Below are 21333 nucleotides of genomic sequence, written 5' to 3'. Positions count from 1 at the left end.
CTATCATATCCCGCGTCGATATGAAGCTAAATCTCTAAGGAATGTTTGCAGCACCTTGTTGAAGCTGTGCCATGAAGAATTAAGGCAGCTCTTAAGGTAAAAGGAGTCGAAGGAAGGTGAGGAGCAAGGTGTACCTATTAAAGTTTGTTCCAAAATCATACCTGTTAAGTACAGAAACGACGCACACCTACACCACAGGTGAAAGAAAAGCTAAAATTGGGTGACTTTAGGAGAAAGCAGTGTTAAACCTAAAAGGGGTAAGGATTGAGCGGTATTACCTCTCTGTCTGCCTCTGCCTCAAGAAACTTCTTGTTTCTTTCGTGTGTCGATGAGTCGTAATGATAAACCGTGAACGACCGCAGAGGGGGAGCTGAGGGAACACCAGCCGGGATACAGGATGCCTCAGCGTCAGACAAGCCTAATGACGCAACGGGTTTACTCAATACAGCTTCAACTTGTGAGGGACAGGATAATACTTGCAGGATTTCCCACGTTTCCTATGACCAAAAACGGGCTGAGGACTCTGACACTGACAGATATTACGTGACAGGCACACGGGAAATAAGCCTCTCGGGACACCAGGGAAACATCAGATGCAAACTTTTGCGATGGCACACGCCGTGATGCTTTTTCTCTTGTGCGTTTTCGCAGGAGTGGTAAGTTTTAGCCACACTTCTCTACTCAAGTGAGTCTGTGCTTATAGTTATTGCGTGTTTTTGAGAGCGTGAAAGGAGTGAAATAATGTCTCCCCCTTGATTTCAGCACACATTAGCACCTACATATGAAGCAGAGGCGGTGAGGGAGAGCCATACAGGTGAGTTTCTTTTTGTTATTGTTTGTTTTTGTTTGTTTGTTTGTTTTTACTCTGGTCCTGGGTTTAATGTAGAAGGAAATGGTGAAGTGAGGGAGGCGAGGTGAACTGAATGTCATCTTAAAAAAAATAAAATCATTTTTCTATAGTATTATTATTATTATTATTATTATTATTATTACTCACTTAGTTGGTGCTGCTGCACTCTGTCCTGAGTGAGCTGATGTTTGCATAGGTGTTACCTGTAGGGGAGGGGGTGTAGCTTGCTTATGGATTTTTGTCCATTCGTTTGAAGTGAAAGGGGTCTTTGTGTGTGAAAACCAGCGAGAGAGTGGGTGGGTCGGGGTTTCCAAGACAGTTTCTGCTGCTAATGTTTTGTGTTTTCCCCTTTGTGTCCTCTGCAGTTGTTACCACCACGGGCAAAGAATGTAAATTCCCTTTTCGTCAGGGTGGAAGGATTCATCATCACTGCATCACTGTCCTGTCCTCAAGACCATGGTGAGTCCTTATTAGCCAGCACGTCTGTCTGGATTTACTGTTTTGGTTTCACAAACAGTCTGTAATGTGTGTGTAATCAAGTCAAAACACAAGTTCCAGTCCTCTGACACACACTGACAGATCTCTCTCTCTCTCTCTCCCTCTCTCTCTCTCTCTCTCTCTCACACACACACACACACACACACACACACACACACACACACACACACACACACACACAAACTTTTATTCCACAAAATGTAAAAAAAAAAAAAACTTTGGATAATTTACTGATTATTTGATTGCATGGTTTGTATTGAACTTGTTTTTTTTAAATACATCTTTTATTTTTTTGCTGTCTTGATGATGTGTGTTTATCATTGCCTTTGGCACTTCCCACTTAGTGTTGTCACTGTATATTTTATTCTACCACAGCGACTTGAAAGCAGCTCCTGCTGCTTTTAAATGTGCTAATTAAATAAAAGCGACTAGCCTTGACTTGACAGTACCCTTAGCACGGTCAAGGCACATGTAGCAGAATAGCATTGTGACTGATGGAGCGGAGTCAGGCTGTGTGTTTTGATTGCTTGATAGTTAAGAAACAATGAGCCACAATCTTCCCTTTTCAATCTCAAACTTACTGTATGCACACAGGTCAGACAGTTAGCTACACATCCATGATGCAAATCTCTGTGTTGCTTAAATGATGCTTATTTGGTACTAAAGGACCCAAAGAAAATATCCGGTCACAACATTACACCTCCACCACCATTAACCTGAATCATGGACTCGAGGCGCAGATTCATGCTTTCATGTTTTCTACACCAAACTGTGAGCCTACTCATCAGACCAGACAGCATTTATCTTCTGTTGGCAGGCGTTTGTGAATTGTAGCCTAAGTTTCCTGTTTTTAGCTGACAGGATAATATGGTTTTTTTTTCTGTTGTTATTTTCCATCTGCTTCAAGGTTTGACGTGTTATGCGTTCAAAGCAGTCTGGCCGTTCTCCTCTCATCTCTGTTATCAACAACACATTTTCACACAGAGAACTGCCACTCAGTGGATATTTTCTGTTTTTCAGACCATTCTCTGTAATCCCCAGAGATTGTTGTGTTGGGAAATCCCAGTAGATCAGCAGTTTCTGAAATACTCGAGCCAGCCGGTCTGGCATCAATACCATGCCACATTCAAAGTCACTTAAATCACCTTTCCACCCGATGCTTGGTTTGAACTTCAGCAGGTTGTCTTGATCTTGTCTACATGTCTAAATGCATTGAGCTGCTACCATGTGAGGTGGGCCAAAATATCGATATTTTCATATGTCATACTGTTTTCTTGTAGTACAATTTTTGATGCACTGGTTTCAGACATCAATATATGTACTCCTTATACCAGACACTACTTCAGTCTTTGTGGTGGCAGTTATCAACTGAAGAGCTTAAAATGAGCTTAAGTGAGCTGACATTGAAGAAGAACAAACTCTTTGCCTCTTTAAGTATAGTTATTCTTGTTAAGTCACACAGATACTGTGTCATAGATGACTGTCTTGCAGTGGATTACAGTATCACTGGAATATATATATACAGAATATGTCTGTATGAAAAATATAAGTCAATATATTTATATCAGACTTTTAAATTCTATAACTTTAAAAGAAAGCACCGGAAACAGTCAACCTTTGTGGGGTTGGAAGATACAAAGTGCAGCTTTCTTCTCAAGGGAGAAATGTAGAGTTAGTGTTCTTATTTCTAATTGGTGGATAGTTCCTGGCTTTTTGCATGCCCTTAAAAGAACACAAACACTGGTGTTTTCCATCACTGCTGTAATAGCAGTGATTTGTACACTGATGCAGTGTATTTGGGGTGTGTAGTCACACCTAATTACAGCTCGCAGAGATGAGGGATTTATGCGACAGTGCCATCTGATCACAAATTTTAATGAGGTAATGAGCGAAAAGGCTTTAATAAAATGCTTATTGCTCAATTGCTGCTGGGGCCTGTGATGATTTTATCATAATACAGTGTTATCATTAATAACTGTGAAGATAAAATGCAGAGATACTCTGTGAAACTGCAACTATAGCTGAAGTTTTGCCGTTTCACAGCGTTTATCCCGAGGGTGCATAAACAGCTGCCACAGTAAAACCATCATGGTGCAATTTGTTTTTTTGTTTTTTTTTAAATCACTTCAGATTGTGACACAGCAACAAAATCATCTTTTTATGATTTTGGAAAAAAAAACCCAAAACAACAGGAGACACGCTGGAGGGGTTTCAGTCTTCACTACTTGGAAATGATGCAGAAAGGGTGGATGCCAGCAAGTTGGAGCAACATTTATCCAATTATACATGGGCCAATATTTTCTGGTCCACCTACATGTAAAGTTGCGGCGGTTTGACCCTGCATGTTTTTGTGATGTGCTCATCAGCTCACCGTCAGAATGGATTTGTCATTAAGTGTTGTAGTTACAGTGAGTGGAGAAGAGGTATGTTAATGTTACGCAGGTTAGATTAGTGGATGATTGACAGAGTTAGTTAGTGTGTGTTGGCAGAAGATGCAGCGTTCTGGAGCAGGGTGTCGGTACTTGTGGGTTTGATTAAGGGTTGGGTAAAATCCTCTGCACATGGTTTACGCACTTTTATGTCACAATATCTATATGTCCAAATCCAACAGTATAGCATGACTAACAGTCAGCGGGCACGCTAACTTACACGCTTAGTCAGGATATGCTTACTAAGGTTGTAATCAGGGTGCGATTTGTGAAAAAATCAGAGATGTTTGATGATTTATTCATTTATTTATTATTTATTTATTTTTTACATGAAAATAATTCAGAATAAGAGTGGTCCTATATACTCCTTTATACAAATTCAGAACACAAACATCCAACCATTGTGTTTACAAGAATAATATCACACTTTTTTAAAATAACATTAATAAGCGCATTCTCACTGTCATGTTTTCCTCTTCAGACACAGGTTATTCAAATGTGATGGTTTAAAATAACAATTAGCTCTTTCCAGCTGTGCCATTTGACTTACATTTTTAATATGAAATAGTCTCAAACTGCAACACCACTAAATGCTCTCAATTTAAAATAGTAAAAAGTAGATTTCTACATATCAGACCAAGAAGACGGTTGTTTTGAAGACAGACTTTTTCTGTTTCACCAGAGAATTCTTTGCAGTGCATTGCCCCTCACTCTGGAGTAGCAAAGCACCATCCTGTCCATTTCCCAAGATGAAGAGTAGATTTATGATGTTTAAGAGTCAATAAATATGTGAAAATGGTGGCCTGCGTCTAAAGTCAATGAGCGCATCCAGTGAATGATCTTTTCATACAGGAGTGTGGCTGCTACATCAGTTGCTGTACATGTAACATTTTTTCAGTATCACCTTCATTTCAAGGCTTTCTATCGGCACGATGTCACAGACAGCAGCCCCAGTCCATAATTACAATTCAGGCATTTGTTTGATGAAGTTCAGAATTTTTTCCTTTATTTAGTTACTGGTAGTTTTCACTATGGAACTAGAGGGAAACATATGCTTTGTAGTTTAATGAAAAGTTCAAATAAAACAGAATCCCACTCATTCTCCCTACGTAGTGCTGAAAGTAAAAGTGATTTTCAGATTTTTTTTATTGTTGTTTGCACTATAGAGTGTTTCAAGATGTAACACTCGACTTGCCAAGAAGCCTGGAGAACAATTTCTGTAGATTACTTAAAGAAATTACAGAAGCTTGCTTAAGAGAGTTCAGGTTATGTTGAAGAATAAAGGTGATCATACAAAATATTAACTTTCAAGCTTGTTAGAATTGTGCAGACTCTGTTTTTGGCATATTTACTGCATTTGCTGACTTCCAGGTGACTCTCTTCCTGTTTCCTTTGTCCCAGGTGCTCTCTTACGCACAATTTTGATCGGGACAGGAAGTGGGGCTTCTGCGCACCAGAGAGAAGGCACCCAAATGGTTAGCTCACCAAACCAGCTGCAGATTGAGTTTCCAGTGCTGTTTAATGAGAAACTGCAGTGTTGTTGTTCTCCTGCTGATTATGTTTTGATGTTTTGATTTCAGTTTCTGTCCACACTTCACGCAGAATCACAGATCCGTGTCAGGCGAACCCGTGTCAGAATGGAGGCGTCTGCACAGCGATCCCACACAGACGCACATTCGAATGCTCCTGCCCTGAGAGCTTCTCTGGGACAATATGTGAGCAAAGTAGGTACTTTTATTAATATTCTATGAATTAATGGCATAGTGCTTGTCATCCATTCATATTTGGTTTTGTCAAACTGTCTTTTTTTGTCTGTTCCCATAACATATTCACATCAAAGTGCATGTTAGGCATTGTCATTCATCTGTTGTCCACAGATGTAAACCAAAATCAAAAGCATGCCAGCTAAAAAAAACTCTGTAATCAAATTCATGCTTAGTAAAGGCAGTTGAGTGTGAAGAGTTAACTCCTTCTTCTCTGGAGACCAGTGAGCCACATAGAGAGGCTATATTTGTTAAAAATGCTCAACTGTTGACTTTTCAGAAAGGTTGCAGATTGTGGCTCATTATGCAAAGAGGCCACTCATCATACAATGGCTAAATTGGTGTGGCATTTGACGTGCTTCATTTCTGTCACATCTGCTACATTCAATAACGTTGTAGTTTACTGGCTCACTGGTAAGTGCTGTTATTTACACTGATTTACAGCTTTGATTAGGAGGAAAATTGCTGTCAGTAATTGTTGGAGGTTTTAAAATTTCACTGGTGACAAGAATAAGGATGCTCTTATCCACAGGGCCCAATGCTGTTCTTTGTGAGCTTACCTTTTCCCAGCTGTTAACAACTAAATTTGGAAATTTTTCATAGATAGAAAATTTACATTATAATCTGGACTCGCTGTGCTTGCACAAGGTTTTCTATGGGAGTCAAAGAACATGCTAGGTTATAAGGCTGCCTGTATGGTCCCAAAATACACTCGTAAAATAGATTTTTGATCTTAATTTCCTGCATAAATAAAGGTTGATAAAAAAAAAGGAAACAAACCATGATGACAAACAAAAGCATGACAGTCTAAGTTCACTCTTGATTATCACAGTAGTTACAGTGGCTTGCAAAAGTATTCGGCCCCCTTGAACTTTTCCACATTTTGTCACATTACAGCCACAAACATGAATCAATTTTATTGGAATTCCACGTGAAAGACCAATACAAAGTGGTGTACACGTGAGAAGTGGAACGAAAATCATACATGATTCCAAACATTTTTTACAAATAAATAACTGCAAAGTGGGGTGTGCATAATTATTCAGCCCCCTTTGGTCTGAGTGCAGTCAGTTGCCCATAGACATTGCCTGCTGAGTGCTAATGACTAAATAGAGTGCACCTGTGTGTAATCTAATGTCAGTACAAATACAGCTGCTCTGTGACGGCCTCAGAGGTTGTCTAAGAGAATATTGGGAGCAACAACACCATGAAGTCCAAAGAACACACCAGACAGGTCAGGGATAAAGTTATTGAGAAATTTAAAGCAGGCTTAGGCTACAAAAAGATTTCCCAAGCCTTGAACATCCCACGGAGCACTGTTCAAGCCATCATTCAGAAATGGAAGGAGTATGGCACAACTGTAAACCTACCAAGACGAGGCCGTCCACCTAAACTCACAGGCCGAACAAGGAGAGCGCTGATCAGAAATGCAGCCAAGAGGCCCATGGTGACTCTGGACGAGCTGCAGAGATCTACAGCTCAGGTGGGGGAATCTGTCCATAGGACAACTATTAGTCGTGCACTGCACAAAGCTGGCCTTTATGGAAGAGTGGCAAGAAGTAAGCCATTGTTAACAGAAAACCATAAGAAGTCCCGTTTGCAGTTTGCCACAAGCCATGTGGGGGACACAGCAAACATGTGGAAGAAGGTGCTCTGGTCAGATGAGACCGAAATGGAACTTTTTGGCCAAAATGCAAAACGCTGTGTGTGGCGGAAAACTAACACTGCACATCACTCTGAACACACCATCCCCACTGTCAAATATGGTGGTGGCAGCATCATGCTCTGGGGGTGCTTCTCTTCAGCAGGGACAGGGAAGCTGGTCAGAGTTGATGGGAAGATGGATGGAGCCAAATACAGGGCAATCTTGGAAGAAAACCTCTTGGAGTCTGCAAAAGACTTGAGACTGGGACAGAGGTTCACCTTCCAGGAGGACAACGACCCTAAACATAAAGCCAGGGCAACAATGGAATGGTTTAAAACAAAACATATCCATGTGTTAGAATGGCCCAGTCAAAGTCCAGATCTAAATCCAATCCAGAATCTGTGGCAAGATCTGAAAACTGCTGTTCACAAACGCTGTCCATCTAATCTGACTGAGCTGGAGCTGTTTTGCAAAGAAGAATGGGCAAGAATTTCAGTCTCTAGATGTGCAAAGCTGGTAGAGACATACCCTAAAAGACTGGCAGCTGTAATTGCAGCAAAAGGTGGTTCTACAAAGTATTGACTCAGGGGGTTGAATAATTATGCACACCCCACTTTGCAGTTATTTATTTGTAAAAAATGTTTGGAATCATGTATGATTTTCGTTCCACTTCTCACGTGTACACCACTTTGTATTGGTCTTTCACGTGGAATTCCAATAAAATTGATTCATGTTTGTGGCTGTAATGTGACAAAATGTGGAAAAGTTCAAGGGGGCCGAATACTTTTGCAAGCCACTGTAAGAGTCTGTGTACCAGTTTTCCTTGGCTTTCAACCCCACCTCATGTAACCCTGTTCTGCCGCTGCCAGTAGCACCACCCCATCTGTTAGTTCCAGAGATTTACACATTTACAATAAAAAAGATTGTGGCCGATGCCAAAAAGCTGCCACTAGCAAAGCACCACAAAGTTGCCGTGCCCAAAGGTGGAATCACTGATGTCTGACGCAATAAATTCCCCAATGACTGGCAAGCTGTGATTATCAATTTTTGTAATTATTGGTTCCCAAGCTTATCTGGGCGGGAGCTTCATATCCTGAAGGAATTAAGGCGGAACTGGTTACAGACCAGCAGTGACACAGTGATTTCTCTTTTTTAGCAGCAAATGTAGTTTGTTTAAATGACTTTAAATTGGTTTAGTTGCATTCAGCTATATCCTTACACGCCACTGACAGGATGCTATCAAGATGACAACTGAGCAATCTCTATTTGCTGATATAGACACTGAGATGTGATTGAAAGATTTGAGTGACAGTCTTACGTTCGTCATGGCCCTATAAATGCGGCATACGCTTCAAAAATAACGTGACGTGTATAACATTGAAATGACATGCCAGTTTCATTTAATCTGTGTTTTCCGTTAAAATGCTGCTGAAATTTTGCGTGCTTGCCTTCAGGCCGAGATAATGGCAAATCAGTTATGAGTCACCTGTAAACAGGTTTCACTTTTCAGCTGAAAGCGAAGCAGTGAAAGAAGATAGAAAAACACAGAAAAATGGATCCATCACAGCAGCTCAGCCATCGGAGATTTGCTCCGTACGCTCCATTGAGCTCTTCAATCTGCTCTCCCATTTCAGCCCCGACGCCTTTCATGTGTTGTGTCGGCTTTTTCAGAGAAGTGCTACGAAACCGTACACCTGCGCTATTATGACATCGGAGAGTCTTGGGGACGAATTCACCTCCGTAATGTGGAACAGTGCACATGTGTGGCAGGGGAAATCAAGTGTGAGAGAGTCCACTACACAAGTAAGACATGCTTTCTGCTTTTGTTGTTCCGCTCTGAATGTGTCCAGTTTTTTTTTCTTTGCCATTTTTTGCTGTTGTTGGGGTGATGAGAGCGAAACTCAATACAATAGGCTGCAATGACTTCAGCGCTATTTGCTTTGACAGCTGCTTGAATTGATGTTCAAATCAGCGGACTATGACAAACGAAATATTGCTACATATTGGAATTTTTTGGGTTTTTTTTTTCATTAAATAAACATAAAGATAAAAACCTAGCAACCTTAGCAACTCATATAATTTTTTAAAAAAAATTATACAACTTGATCTCAGGCCTCCAAAAAAGTATCAGATCTCCTCCTAGCCTGAAGAAATGTTTTTTTTTCACTCTCATAAGAGGAGGTTTGAAAGACGTGCCCTACCCTTTCTTTGATCACAGCTCCATAGTTACAAGAGTAACTTTGCATTGAAGAAAAGGCAGATTATATGACTCACTGTGACTCAGGAATGGTGTTTTAGGACACACCCCATGGGTCCATAGGGTGCTTTCATCTCAATGGGGGACCTTCACCGGCGTTTAGCAGATTCCCCTGGCATAAAGGAGATACAATCAGGGAGGTATTTTCATGCTTCTTCAGCTGAAACTGCTTTTGTCATGATGATAGGGGCTCAGCTTACAGGAGTCGCAGAACTAAAAAAAAAAGTTTTGCTTCTAGCTTGAACCTGACCCTTAATGTGCTTTACATTGTTTTAAAATGAAACAACTTTTTTTTTCTTCAAAGCACATCAGGACTGCTCACTTTCAGTAAAACCCAATAAACTTATGGCATCTCTGATCTCCAGCATATTTTCTGTATGTTATATTTTGTCACAAGAGGCTGCTCAGACCCAGATATATTACATGTACATTAGAACACAGATGCATGGGTGAGAGTGAACCAAAACCAAAAAAAAGAGACCGGAAGATGTTAGTAAGTCCACCTGAGCAGAACTGTAGAGTCAGGTTAAAATACTCAGAGGTTTCTTTTGCAGTTTTCTTTTGGTAATCTAAAATTTATTGATAATTACATTTAAAACCTGCGTAGGAAAAAGCATGATGGTGTAGCAATGCTAATTATTGTTGAATTATTGTCTGTTATAAATGTACTATTACAGTGCTTTACAATGATTGATGCCAAAATACAGAAGTTTCAAATAGCGAGGTCAGTGTATGTCAGAGTAATCCCTGTGAGCTCAGGCGTCATACTGCTCTAAATGCTCAGTTTCATGCAGTTTTTTTTCTCAGACGTGGCCATGCATGATTTAATACATGTAGTACATACATAATACATATATAATAAATACATACATAATACATATATATTATATACATATATAATTCATACCTCATACACAGAACAGCAGCAACCACCTAAGTGCTGTTTAAGCTTTCTCGTTATGAGGGGCAGCCAATCACCATAAAGTTCCCTTAACCTTAAAGTTGCACCAAGCTACAACTTTTACTTTGAATGTGGACGTTCTCTGTTTTACTAACATTTCGCAACTAGCTGGTGAGTGTTTGCAGACGAGTCTGTGGCTACCACACAAATTACTTGCGACAACAGCAAATTGCTAATGTCCAAAAAGAATCACAAGGAAGTTTTAATGCATCAACAGCAAGCAACAGGTCAGTCAGGCAATACACTTTTTACCTTAGCAACCGGTGGTTTCCTTGGTTTAGTTCCAACCAGTTGTTCCAAAGTGTAAAAATTGGAAATGTCTGGCCATTTGCTACAATTTTGTTGGCATCTATAGGAATTCTACTTCAGGACTCTACATTAACTACTTCAGAATTCAGCCAGAACCTCATAGATTTGAAACAGAAATTCCTCCAAAGATAGTAATGTAGGGATGGCAATTTCAATAGTTGCAATTTCTCAGCAAAATGACCTAGGTGCTCGACAACCTTTTTATTTTATAGAAATATAACCAGAATACTAGTGATGGGATTTCCGGCTCTTTTTAGAGAACCGGCTCTTTCGGCTCGGCTCACTAAAAAGAGCCGGCTCTTTCAGCTCCGAACCGGCTCTTCAGGTTGTTTTGTTGCTTTAATTCATTTATTATTAACAATAATATAAAATTATGCACAAAAGGAATTACTGATGTAAAAAAAAGTGGTTTTATTTATATATGTTTATACTGTATATATATAATTATATACAGTGGCCCCTAGAGACAAAGCACGTACAAACTCCAAAACACATTTCTAGCGTTAACTGAACTTCAAAACAGAGCTACCTAGATCACTTAAATTATACAATTGAAAGCATATGTGTATGGTTTGTGTATTTATACACAAGCACTCATATATATTCAAATAATTAAAAAAAAAGTTCATTTACCTGTTACTACCACACACCAAATCCGGTCGTTGGTATTTGCTGGCTTGTGTAGCCACTAGGTAACAAAAGCTCAACACTGCGCCTAGCATTCTGGAGCACTTCTGTTGTGTTTTGTACGTGTTTTGGAGTTTTTACGTGCTTCTGAGTTTTTATGTGTATTGGAGTTTTTACGTGCTTCGGCGTTTGTACGTGCTTCAGAGTTCGTATGTGCTGCTTTGTCTCTAGGGGCCACCGTAAATATGCTTTTATTTATTCACTCCACATAAAATGTAATAAATAAATCATATAATACAAAAACCAACTAGTCACAGTTCAACTTTTAACTATTTAAATTTTCAGCTTTTTCCTTTTAAACAAACAAACACTAAACACTGCAAACCACAACACAATTAAATATAAATTAAAATATGAAAACAAAAACAACATGCATATTCTCTGTCATATTGGCCTGCATGAATAAACTTTCTGAATCCTTTGTCATCCGCAACTGAAAATAGTTGTGGATGATTACTATACCTTTCTAATGTGACCTCCCGCTCTGTTCCTGTGCAACTGCGAGTGTAACTACCACCCCTCCCCCCTCTGCCCAGCGCAAAGCACAAGGCTCGTATGCGGAGTGAAGCGGAAAAAAGTGCGAGAGAGAGGGTGAGAGAAAGAAAAAAAAAAACCCCACGGCTCGCGATAAGGAGCCGGCTCACGTCGTTCACGTCAAAGATCCGGCTCTAAGAGCCATTTCGTTCGCGACCGACACATCACTAAAGAATACAACAACCTGGCAACCAGTTGAGTCTAGTCACCTAATGCAAAGATACACGTGGTAGACGAGTTGGGTTCATTGACACAGACTGACTCAGATTGATTGCAACATGTTGAGAGTCTTTCTGAATTTATAAATTAGACAGCAAACATTTGGAAACCATTATGGTCTGAGTCATACTGCGATTGATTGGAGACAGGTTGCCACCTACTAAGCAATCACCTTCAATTGACCTGTTGGTTGCTACAGTTACTTGCAACTGTTTGTCATATGTGGAACAAATTCACTGCAAACACTCAGGAAGGAGGTTGCCATTGTATTTTTATTCTAATGTGACTGAGTCACAAAGGAGATAAATAATAAACTAAGGGGCCACACCAATGCTCTTTTAAACTGTGCATAGCGACTATCATAATGGAAGTATCATAATGGGTCCGTTAAACAAGCTAAATGTTAATAAAAGTTTTGCTTAAAACAAGCATTTTAAAGAGAATGGCATTAGGATGTGACAGTGTGTGTCTTGATGTGTCCAGTGTGCCGTACAAACCCATGTCAGAACGACGGAACGTGTCGACTGATCATATCCACCGGAAAGGAAGTGTGTAACTGCAGGCATGGCTACAGTGGACCTCACTGTAGTCTCGGTAAGTCATACGCTGAGTGCTACGTTCCCGTTTTCCTCATTCGAATGGAAATGCAAAATTTGCTCTGAGCAGAAAGCACAGTTGACATGAAATGATGTTTGTATTGGGCTAAAAATAGCAGAGGGCAGATTTTCTAGTCACTGCATAGAGCCAGAGTCTTTGTCATATGCGAGAGCAGATGTATGGAATCCTCATTGTGTCACGTATGCACAGATGCATGCTCGTGCATGTGTGGATGACAATAGTTTGATTAATGGTCACAGGTGAGGGCGTGCTGGTGAGCTTGTACCCAGCTGTCATTAACGCGTTCAGAGAGAAGTTTTAAAACGTGTTCTGACTCATTCTGAGGAGAAGAGAGCTGTCATCGCACACACATATCTGCTGCATCCGGAGTTTGTGTGATCGCTTTCATATTGTTTACATACCTGTGTTTTACTGTGGTTACGGCTGGGATTATTTCCGTGTCTCTCTCTCTCTTTCTCTCTCTCTCTCTGTGGCTTGTGTGAGCAGAGCCAGAGACAGAGTGCTATAGCAGCAGGGGCACAGGTTACAGAGGCCTGGTGGGCACCACCGTGTCCGGCGCCCGGTGTCTGCCGTGGAACTCAGACCTGCTGTTTGATGAGCTCCATGTGGGCACAGTGATTGCATCACCTGTTAAAGGCCTTGGGGAGCATGCCTACTGCAGGTGTGTGTGCTAAATCATCCTGCCTTAATAGCAGCTATGGTAGATTTTCTAGTAGTTGTTTCTCCAACAGTTAATCAAAATGAGATATTAAAGCCTCTGTCGGTTGCTGTGCTGCAAACAGTCTTATCTGGAAGGCCACATTTCTATATAGTTTGCACATAATTTCTGTTTTAAAGCTGCAGTATCCAACTTTTTTTTACCCTGAGCTAGCAAAAGCTTTATGCTCCTTATCTGTCAACTCCATGTGTCAACTCTTGTCATTCGTGTGACTTACGAGCACATAGCTACTGAGGGGAAACCCTGAAACCATCATGCCAAAAGGCTTATCTCTGGCACATTCACTCTTAGTCCAGTCCTTCCTGCCTTCTTCCTTCAGCTGATTTCTTACTATGACTTCTCATGAGCAGGAAGACATACTGACAGCAAATGGCACATTTCCCAAATTGTCCCAGGCCAAAGCAAACAATGGGATTTAGACTTACACCCAGGCTCGGATAGATCATTAATTATTGGTAAGATTGCATATTGCAACTTTAAAACTAAAACCTGAATCCTGGTTGTTAAAATGTGAAACGAATGTAGAAAGAAAACGAATTATCTGCGTGTGAGTGTGTGGATTTGAATGGCAATGGAGCCCCTGTGAGACATTCAGCTAATGAAGCAATATATAAAGATAGGAAGCAGTGAGGCTACACGCACACAAGCATGTACACACTCTGTCCGTTGTGTATCTCTGTGTGTAGAAACCCAGACGAGGACAAGAAGCCTTGGTGTTACACAATAAAAGACAGCGCCATCTCCTGGGAGTACTGTGACGTCCCCTCCTGTGTGATGGCTGCGTGTGAGTAAGCAGGATGCAGGGAAGGAGTTTGTGTGCAGAATGTAATTATTTTGTAATTGAGGCAGTATATTGGAGTGTGGATATGCTTTAGCATAAGATTAAGGCATACGTCTGTTAGCTTGACCAGACACCTGAGCTGTTGTGCTGTTTAAATCTATATATGTACATATTCTAACCCCCCTCGTTTGTAATACTGTTCATATCCATTTTGTTTCCTCATTAAGAGTAGCAGATTTATTTAGCTGCCACTCTCTGAACATTCATTCCATCATTACAACATGCAAAAACTGATGATCTTTCACAAAGGTCACGCAGTGCAGCAGCGTCTTCTCTCTCTCGGCCTCGTTCATATGACATTGACACTGGCGCTCCTCATTCGAGAAACATTTCTCGAACATGGAGGCTTATTAAATGCCTTCACATTTAATTAAAAATCCAGTTTTAGATTTAAAAACAGAAAAAAAAACAGTGCAGAGAAGGCAGCTAATCTGTGCCGCTGAGTCACGCTGCTCTCAAAAGTTAAATTCAGCCAAGCTGACTGGTTTAGTGAAAGAGCTTTTTTTTTTTTTTTAAAGGAAAAACATTGGCTAGGTTAGATATGGGGGAAATAATAAGACATTACTCACCCAACATGTCACGTCAGGTGGAGCCAAATGTTTATGTGGTGAGTGGGGTTTGGCACAGCTGTCTGTCATGATGCCAGGGGTATGCACCGAATTCATAATCTTCTTCCTGATCATCCTCAACACATGATTTATATATTTTCACTTAAACAAGCAGCTGTTTTTTATGTGCATTAAAGTTATATAAAAATTTAACAGTGCAAATGCAAATTCCTTGCTGACAGTTTAGCCAAAAGGCATTTCCAGTGGAAATTGGCCGACATATCCTCAGCATAACCATGTATAATATCCACAAAACTTAAAAAGAGGTTATACACACACAATATGGTAATATTATGTTGAAGCACTGTACATATCACTCCGCGAGGCTCCTGCCTACGATAGCCGTAATGCTCCGACAATCCATCAAGCGGTGCGGCTTCGTAGCTTAGCAAAGTCGTACTAAAACATCTGACAGATTTTCGAGCGCCGTGTACCACATAAAATCGTTTCGAGGTCAGTAAACACAACCAGAATTCATACATAAGGCACACGGGATTATAAGGGACACTGTCAATTTTCAGAAAAATCAAAGGATTGATTTTAAGTGTGCCGTATTTTCCAAAAAACACGGTAATAATGACGGCCCGCTAGCATGCTCTACCAAAAATAGTGCTTTGTTGTGTATCTGACGGACGAAAGCTAAACCAGTTCCACACCACTGAAGTTGCAGCATTTTTACAAACCAATTCTGGTTCATCCGTTTCATTCAACGATCCGCTTTCGCCCTTCTCATTCTCCGTCGCCGCCATGCTTTTTCCGTCATGTGCGTATGAAAACAAAGGCACTGCGCATGCGCGTTTTACCCATATTCTATCGCGATATTTCATTTTCTTATCGTTGCCCGACATTATACCGGTATTACCGTGAATGGTATGATATGGCCCAGCCCTAGCTGAGAATAATCCTTTGTTTGAACTTTTTTCAGCTTCTTCTCTGAGGCTTACTCCATTCAACGTCCTGCCCACCATTGAAAAACCCAAATCCTCCAAGCCGGCCAAAAAACCCGTATGCGGGACAAAGCACAATAAAAGGTTATCGATAGCCAGAGGGAGGATAATGGGCGGAAGCTCGGCTCTGGAAGGTAGTCATCCATGGATGGCAGCCATTTACATCGGACAGTCAGACTTCTGCGGCGGCACTCTCATCTCCTCTTGCTGGGTCGTGTCTGCGGCCCACTGCTTCTTCAGCAAGTAAGTATTGAATTCTACCGCTGCAGAGGATGTTGCACATATTAGTGGAAAAAAGGCAACGCTATGAGTTTTTCCAGCCATTTTGACCACTCTGCACAGTGTTATCTCTTAACCTTGGAAAGTGTGAGTCTTTTAAGAAATTGTATGCCCTTTTGAGTCAGTCTATGAAAGACTGAAGGAAGCCTGACTCAACAAAAGCCCCACATTTCTTGAATTTTAAACGGTAATATATTCTCTGTATATTATATCTTAAACACGTCTAAATATGCATGTTGTAATATTCACATGCAAATGCATGCACCTTCCTCTGATGTCAGTAAAACAGATGTCTGTTTACTGACATCCACAAGTTCAAATCTTTTGCTAAAACAACTGAATGTTGCATTGGACCTACACAGCAGAGTGCATATAGTAAAATACAATATATGGTATCTGGAAGGCTTTCTTTTTAAGCACCATGTCTACTGCTACAACTGTGTTTTAGTACAGTTGGGGCTTGATTGGATTTTTTATTAGAAAGTATTAATTAAAATTCACACTATAAAATAGCATTATCAACATCGCAGGGGTTTAACTATCTTATAGCCAGCATGGTGCTTTAGAAAGGAAAATTACAGAATTAAGTGGATTTTTTACAGCACAAGTAACAATAAAATCATTAGATTTTAATTATTAGACTTTAAAGTAGTGTAAAAAAATTTAAACAGATTTTTAGTCTAAGTGACGAAGTGGTAAGAATGCATGCCACATGGCTGAAAGATCGGTCAACCAGTCTGACTCCCTTTGTGTGTCATTGCTCTCTTCCTGTCTATTGTTACTACTATGGTTCCTACAAGTGTAACAATCATGATAAGAAAGAATGGTCTTTTTGCCATCTTGAGTGACCACATTTGGATGATAGGACGCCGTGCTAAATTATCAGCTAATGATTGGTTGGTAAGCTTGGTTAGCATCCTGTAGCTATATACCGCTCCTGGAAAAGTAATGGCTAAAACCCCAGACACACAGGGCTAGAGACCAGTCACTGAATCCTTAGCAACTGCCAGTCACCAGCATAAAATGTGAATTAATTAGTGAAAACCTCTTTGTTATTACTTTGGTCATGTTTTCAGCTTGTCTGCAAACGCTTGCCAACTACTTTACAAACAGCAGTAAGATTTTACAAAGTGCGATGCCAGAAACGGAGACTGTTTCTGGTTTGCGTTGCACTTTTTCCAAGTTTAAGTACTGCTTTGCTAGCAGTTAGCAATTATACAAAATGCTGTCTTTCATGCAAACTGCAAAGAATCTGCTTGCAGCCAACACGTTTCTTGATACAGCATCGTCTTTGCAACTGAGTTTACCTAATGAGGGCTAGCAGTCTCCAGCAACCACTCACCAAGTGGTCGCAAAATGCACAGTTTTCCTGAGTGACACGCAGTTATATCACATCCAAAAGGGCAGGCAACTCTCAAGCAATGTAAGCATAATGCCAAGCAAGGGCTGGTTTAAGGCACGTCTGCATTTGCTTCACCTTTTAGACCTGGAAGCTATATTCTCTTTAATAATGCATAAGTTTAACTTTTGGTTTTGTTTTGTTTGCTAGCAGAGTCATGCATTCGTCCATAGTTTGTACTTAATACTCGAACTCGTATGCAAATACTCATCAACTATTTTCCAAATGACAATAAAAACACCTATTTAACTGCAGCGTTTGAAAGTTCTGCATTGGCTTCATTTTTTAGCCCCCTTAAAGGCCAAATGTGTTTGACTGTGCTGCTAAAAGCTAAAACAAATGTTCTGTGGAGGTATTTTGGGTTCTGTAATTTTCTCACCAGATTTCATGAAAAACAAGGCATTAGTTGGTGAAGTACTCCAGTTGACTCAAGTTTATTTTGACTTGATGAGCTTTGTGATTGTGGACGTTGGTATACTAATGAATTAATTAAGAATGTCTTTCTTCAGCCCCCTGAAATCTCAAATCCGTGTGGTCCTGGGCCAGCATAGGTATAATACCACCAGTCCCAACACGAGGACATTTGGAGTGGAGGACTACATCTTTCCAAGGCACTTCTCAGTGTTTAACCCAACACTGCATGACATTGGTAATTATTTAACGCATATACACACACACGCACACACATATGCCAGTGACTCACATAAACTGGAAGACCTCTTGTCCCTGTTCAGAAACACACAAACCCACTTAAGACCCCAGTCTGTATGCACAGCTGTGTGTCACTGAACAGCTGTGTCCCTCTGCACCCCCGCAATAAAAACATGCACAAACACAGATGCACACATATATGTATATTGACAGTTGGGTGTGACATTTTCCCGAGGCGAAGTCTGCCACTTCCTTCATACCTTTGCTTCATTTCTTTGCCTGTTTCATAACATTTTATTTCTGTTTGGCAGTTCTAATCAAACTGAAGAAGCAGGACGGGCGATGTGTGAGGAAAACCCCGTTCATCAGGCCCATCTGTCTCCCAGACAAAAGCATGACGTTCCCCGATTACTACTGCTGCACCATTAGTGGCTGGGGACATACACAAGAGAGTGAGTAATGAGGAGGTCATAGCAGAGCTGTGTCATTTCCGTTTTATCACGATGACAACTATTTACATTCGTGCATTGATCACGAATTTGTTTACACACTTAAACCGTGACAGTGGGGCCAAAATTGTTTGCGCTGCTATGTCTCTTTGAGAAAAGTTTTAGATTTATTTTTAACGCACATAAAAGAAACATTTTGTCACTTTGGAAAATAGTAATTTGCTTTCATCTTCAGGGCTAAATCTGTCACAGCCGGGAGACGATTAGCTTAGCTTAGCATAAGGACCGGGAAAAAAATACGGGGTGACAGCTCGGTGTTACTGGGCTTTTATCTAACACGATGACTCATTTGTGTTTTATTTGACAGAGGGAATGGGATACTCCACTCTGCAGGAGGCTGGAGTGAGACTGACTCCTCATGATAATTGCAAGAAGCCAGAAGTGTATGGCAACCATGTCACCAGTGACATGATTTGTGCAGGGATTAACGGCTGCGTTGATGCGTGCCAGGTAGGAAAGCATTTTGAGGACTGTCATGATTTGATGTAATTCTGCCAAGGAAGCGCTGGTGTCCTAAAACAGAGTCCCATGATAGAAACATCTTTTTACATTTTAAATTAGCTCCTGGCTCGATGTCATATTTGCAGTTAAGACACCAGATTCACCAGCACTATAGAGCTCAGCAGCGAGGTTCTGGAAATAAAAATCATAGTCACGTTCTGATTATGAGCCATAATACTATAACTATACATAGCAGAGCTGCTATGACACTGTGAAATGATGATATGTGTCACAAGAAACCACAATTCTGTATGATAACAACTTTGTTTTTAGGGAAACAAGTTTTATTTACAATGTCGTGAAAAAAAAAATCAATCCAGAATTTAAACAGCGGTATCTCTCGTGGTTGGACATTAAGGTTACCATGGAAATATCTAAATTAGCAGGTAGCTTAATAAATGAACAGTTATTATGGAAGAAGGTTAGAAGTCATTTGCTGTAAATTCGATGAATTGCAAAACATTATGGGATGAGTAGTTCCTTCACTGTTTTAACTAATCATTTTTTTCTTTTTATTTCCCTTTAATTTTTTTATCTGAATCTTTTCCTTTATAGTCATGATTCACCTCATAGCTGGCTGGCTTGGTTAAAAGCTTAAAACTCTATATAAGGATTTTCGGAAACATCAGTGGAGTAGATCCATCCATCCATTCTCTTCCGCTTATCCTTATCAGGGTGGGAAATTCACTTGGGAAAGTGGGCGATTGAGCACAACAGTGACAATGTTATGGCTTATTATCAAGTTATTTATAAAGAATATCAATAGGACTTTTACTTCAGGAACTTTTTTGCGATTTAATCTCTTTTCTGTCATTACATATTTTTTTCATTTCAGATTCTGCTTCACTTATTTTACTCTCTGTCAGAACCAAAAGCTGAGCATACTTTTAAAATTTTATGGTATATTTTTGTTAGTTTTTTCTTTCATTATTTAACAGTATTTTAATTAAGAGTTAGATTGTGTTAATTATTGGTGTTTTATATTTAACTCCTTACTCTAAACAGGTAGTTTCTCTTTCCCAGTGTAAAAATAATTTGACATAAAGACCAGTACCGTACGCGCCTCTTGGATCTCTGCATCCATACAAGTTCTAACCCACAGTGTTAATGTTCCTGCTCTCAACTACACTCTTACACGCTGCATCAAACAAACTTTGATGCACAGTCATGTGATCCCACTGCAGGTCATTGCAATTATGTGAAGCTGGCGGATGTTGGAGATATGAACTACTTCGCTTCATGAAGATCACAACATTTTAACCAAAAATCTATTTTACAATGACAGATTTTAGAGTTTAAAAAAAATCAATGTTACCTTTTTAACATCTCATTTAAGGCATGACTATACAAACTTAAATACACGTGAATTTAAGAAAGAAGAATAGAAAACAAATGTCTTTATTTCACTGTGTCTGGGACGGTACAGTACTTAACCTCCCGCCTTGGCTCTGTTGGGGATGACATCAGAGGCCAGGCTTGAGGTTTCACAGTAATGGAACAACACTTAAAATGGCAGGAGGGATTCCCCTGAGTGAAATGTTGGGGGAAGGTAACGAGGGTCTCAGTGATATTCAGAGATGTCTGTGGTGTGACACTACCCGCTCATCCTGCTGTGTAAAATATTTGAACTCCTTCCTGTTAAATGAAATGAGACAATTGACTGTTTAGCTCATAGGTAGAGAGCAATTTTGAGGAATATATTCATTTTTGAGTGTGTGACTCAGCCGTTTGTGTGCCTTCACTGTGATCTGCGTGTATATTCATGTGTACATCCACTTGTGCGTTTCCTCAGGGCGACTCCGGGGGCCCGCTGGCTTGTGGGAGGAATGACGTCAGCTTCTTGTACGGGATCGTCAGCTGGGGGGAGGGCTGCGGCCGCTCCAATAAACCCGGAGTTTACACAAAAGTAGTGAATTACATAGACTGGATCGATTCAGTGATCAAACGCAAACCCAAACCTTCACCAAACGACATTACCTGGAAATAACCTTTCGCGCGTGACATGTTTAAAGATATTATATATGAACTTTTTACAATGTTTTTATTATTGTAAAGCTTCTGGAAGTTTACAGGTTATTTGTTTAACTGTGAAATATTTTGAGACTGAATA

The 21333-nt window shown here is 40.2% G+C and overlaps 1 protein-coding gene across 2 annotated transcripts; it reads left to right on the top strand.

The window, feature by feature from the left end:
* Positions 1-480: 480 nt before the first annotated feature.
* Positions 481-21323, top strand: LOC134619165 (hepatocyte growth factor activator). 2 transcript variants are annotated; one of them, XM_063464936.1, is made up of 14 exons: positions 481-656; positions 763-814; positions 1216-1309; positions 5179-5252; positions 5358-5501; positions 8857-8988; positions 12636-12746; positions 13257-13431; positions 14175-14272; positions 15863-16127; positions 18072-18211; positions 18525-18665; positions 19030-19172; positions 21016-21323. In XM_063464936.1, the coding sequence occupies exons 1-14, from the start codon at positions 594-596 to the stop codon at positions 21208-21210; spliced, it is 1827 nt and encodes a 608-aa protein (XP_063321006.1). In that variant the 5' UTR covers positions 481-593; the 3' UTR covers positions 21211-21323. The 2 variants fall into 2 exon arrangements, with proteins under 2 accessions (XP_063321006.1, XP_063321015.1); XM_063464945.1 differs by lacking the exons at positions 13257-13431; positions 14175-14272.
* The last annotated feature ends 10 nt before the right edge of the window (positions 21324-21333 follow it).

The sequence above is a fragment of the Pelmatolapia mariae genome, linkage group LG3_W (genome assembly GCF_036321145.2).
Source record: "Pelmatolapia mariae isolate MD_Pm_ZW linkage group LG3_W, Pm_UMD_F_2, whole genome shotgun sequence".
Classification (NCBI taxonomy): domain Eukaryota; kingdom Metazoa; phylum Chordata; class Actinopteri; order Cichliformes; family Cichlidae; genus Pelmatolapia; species Pelmatolapia mariae.
Note: the sequence above shows the minus strand (reverse complement) of the source record. Positions and strands in the feature narration are given on the sequence as shown.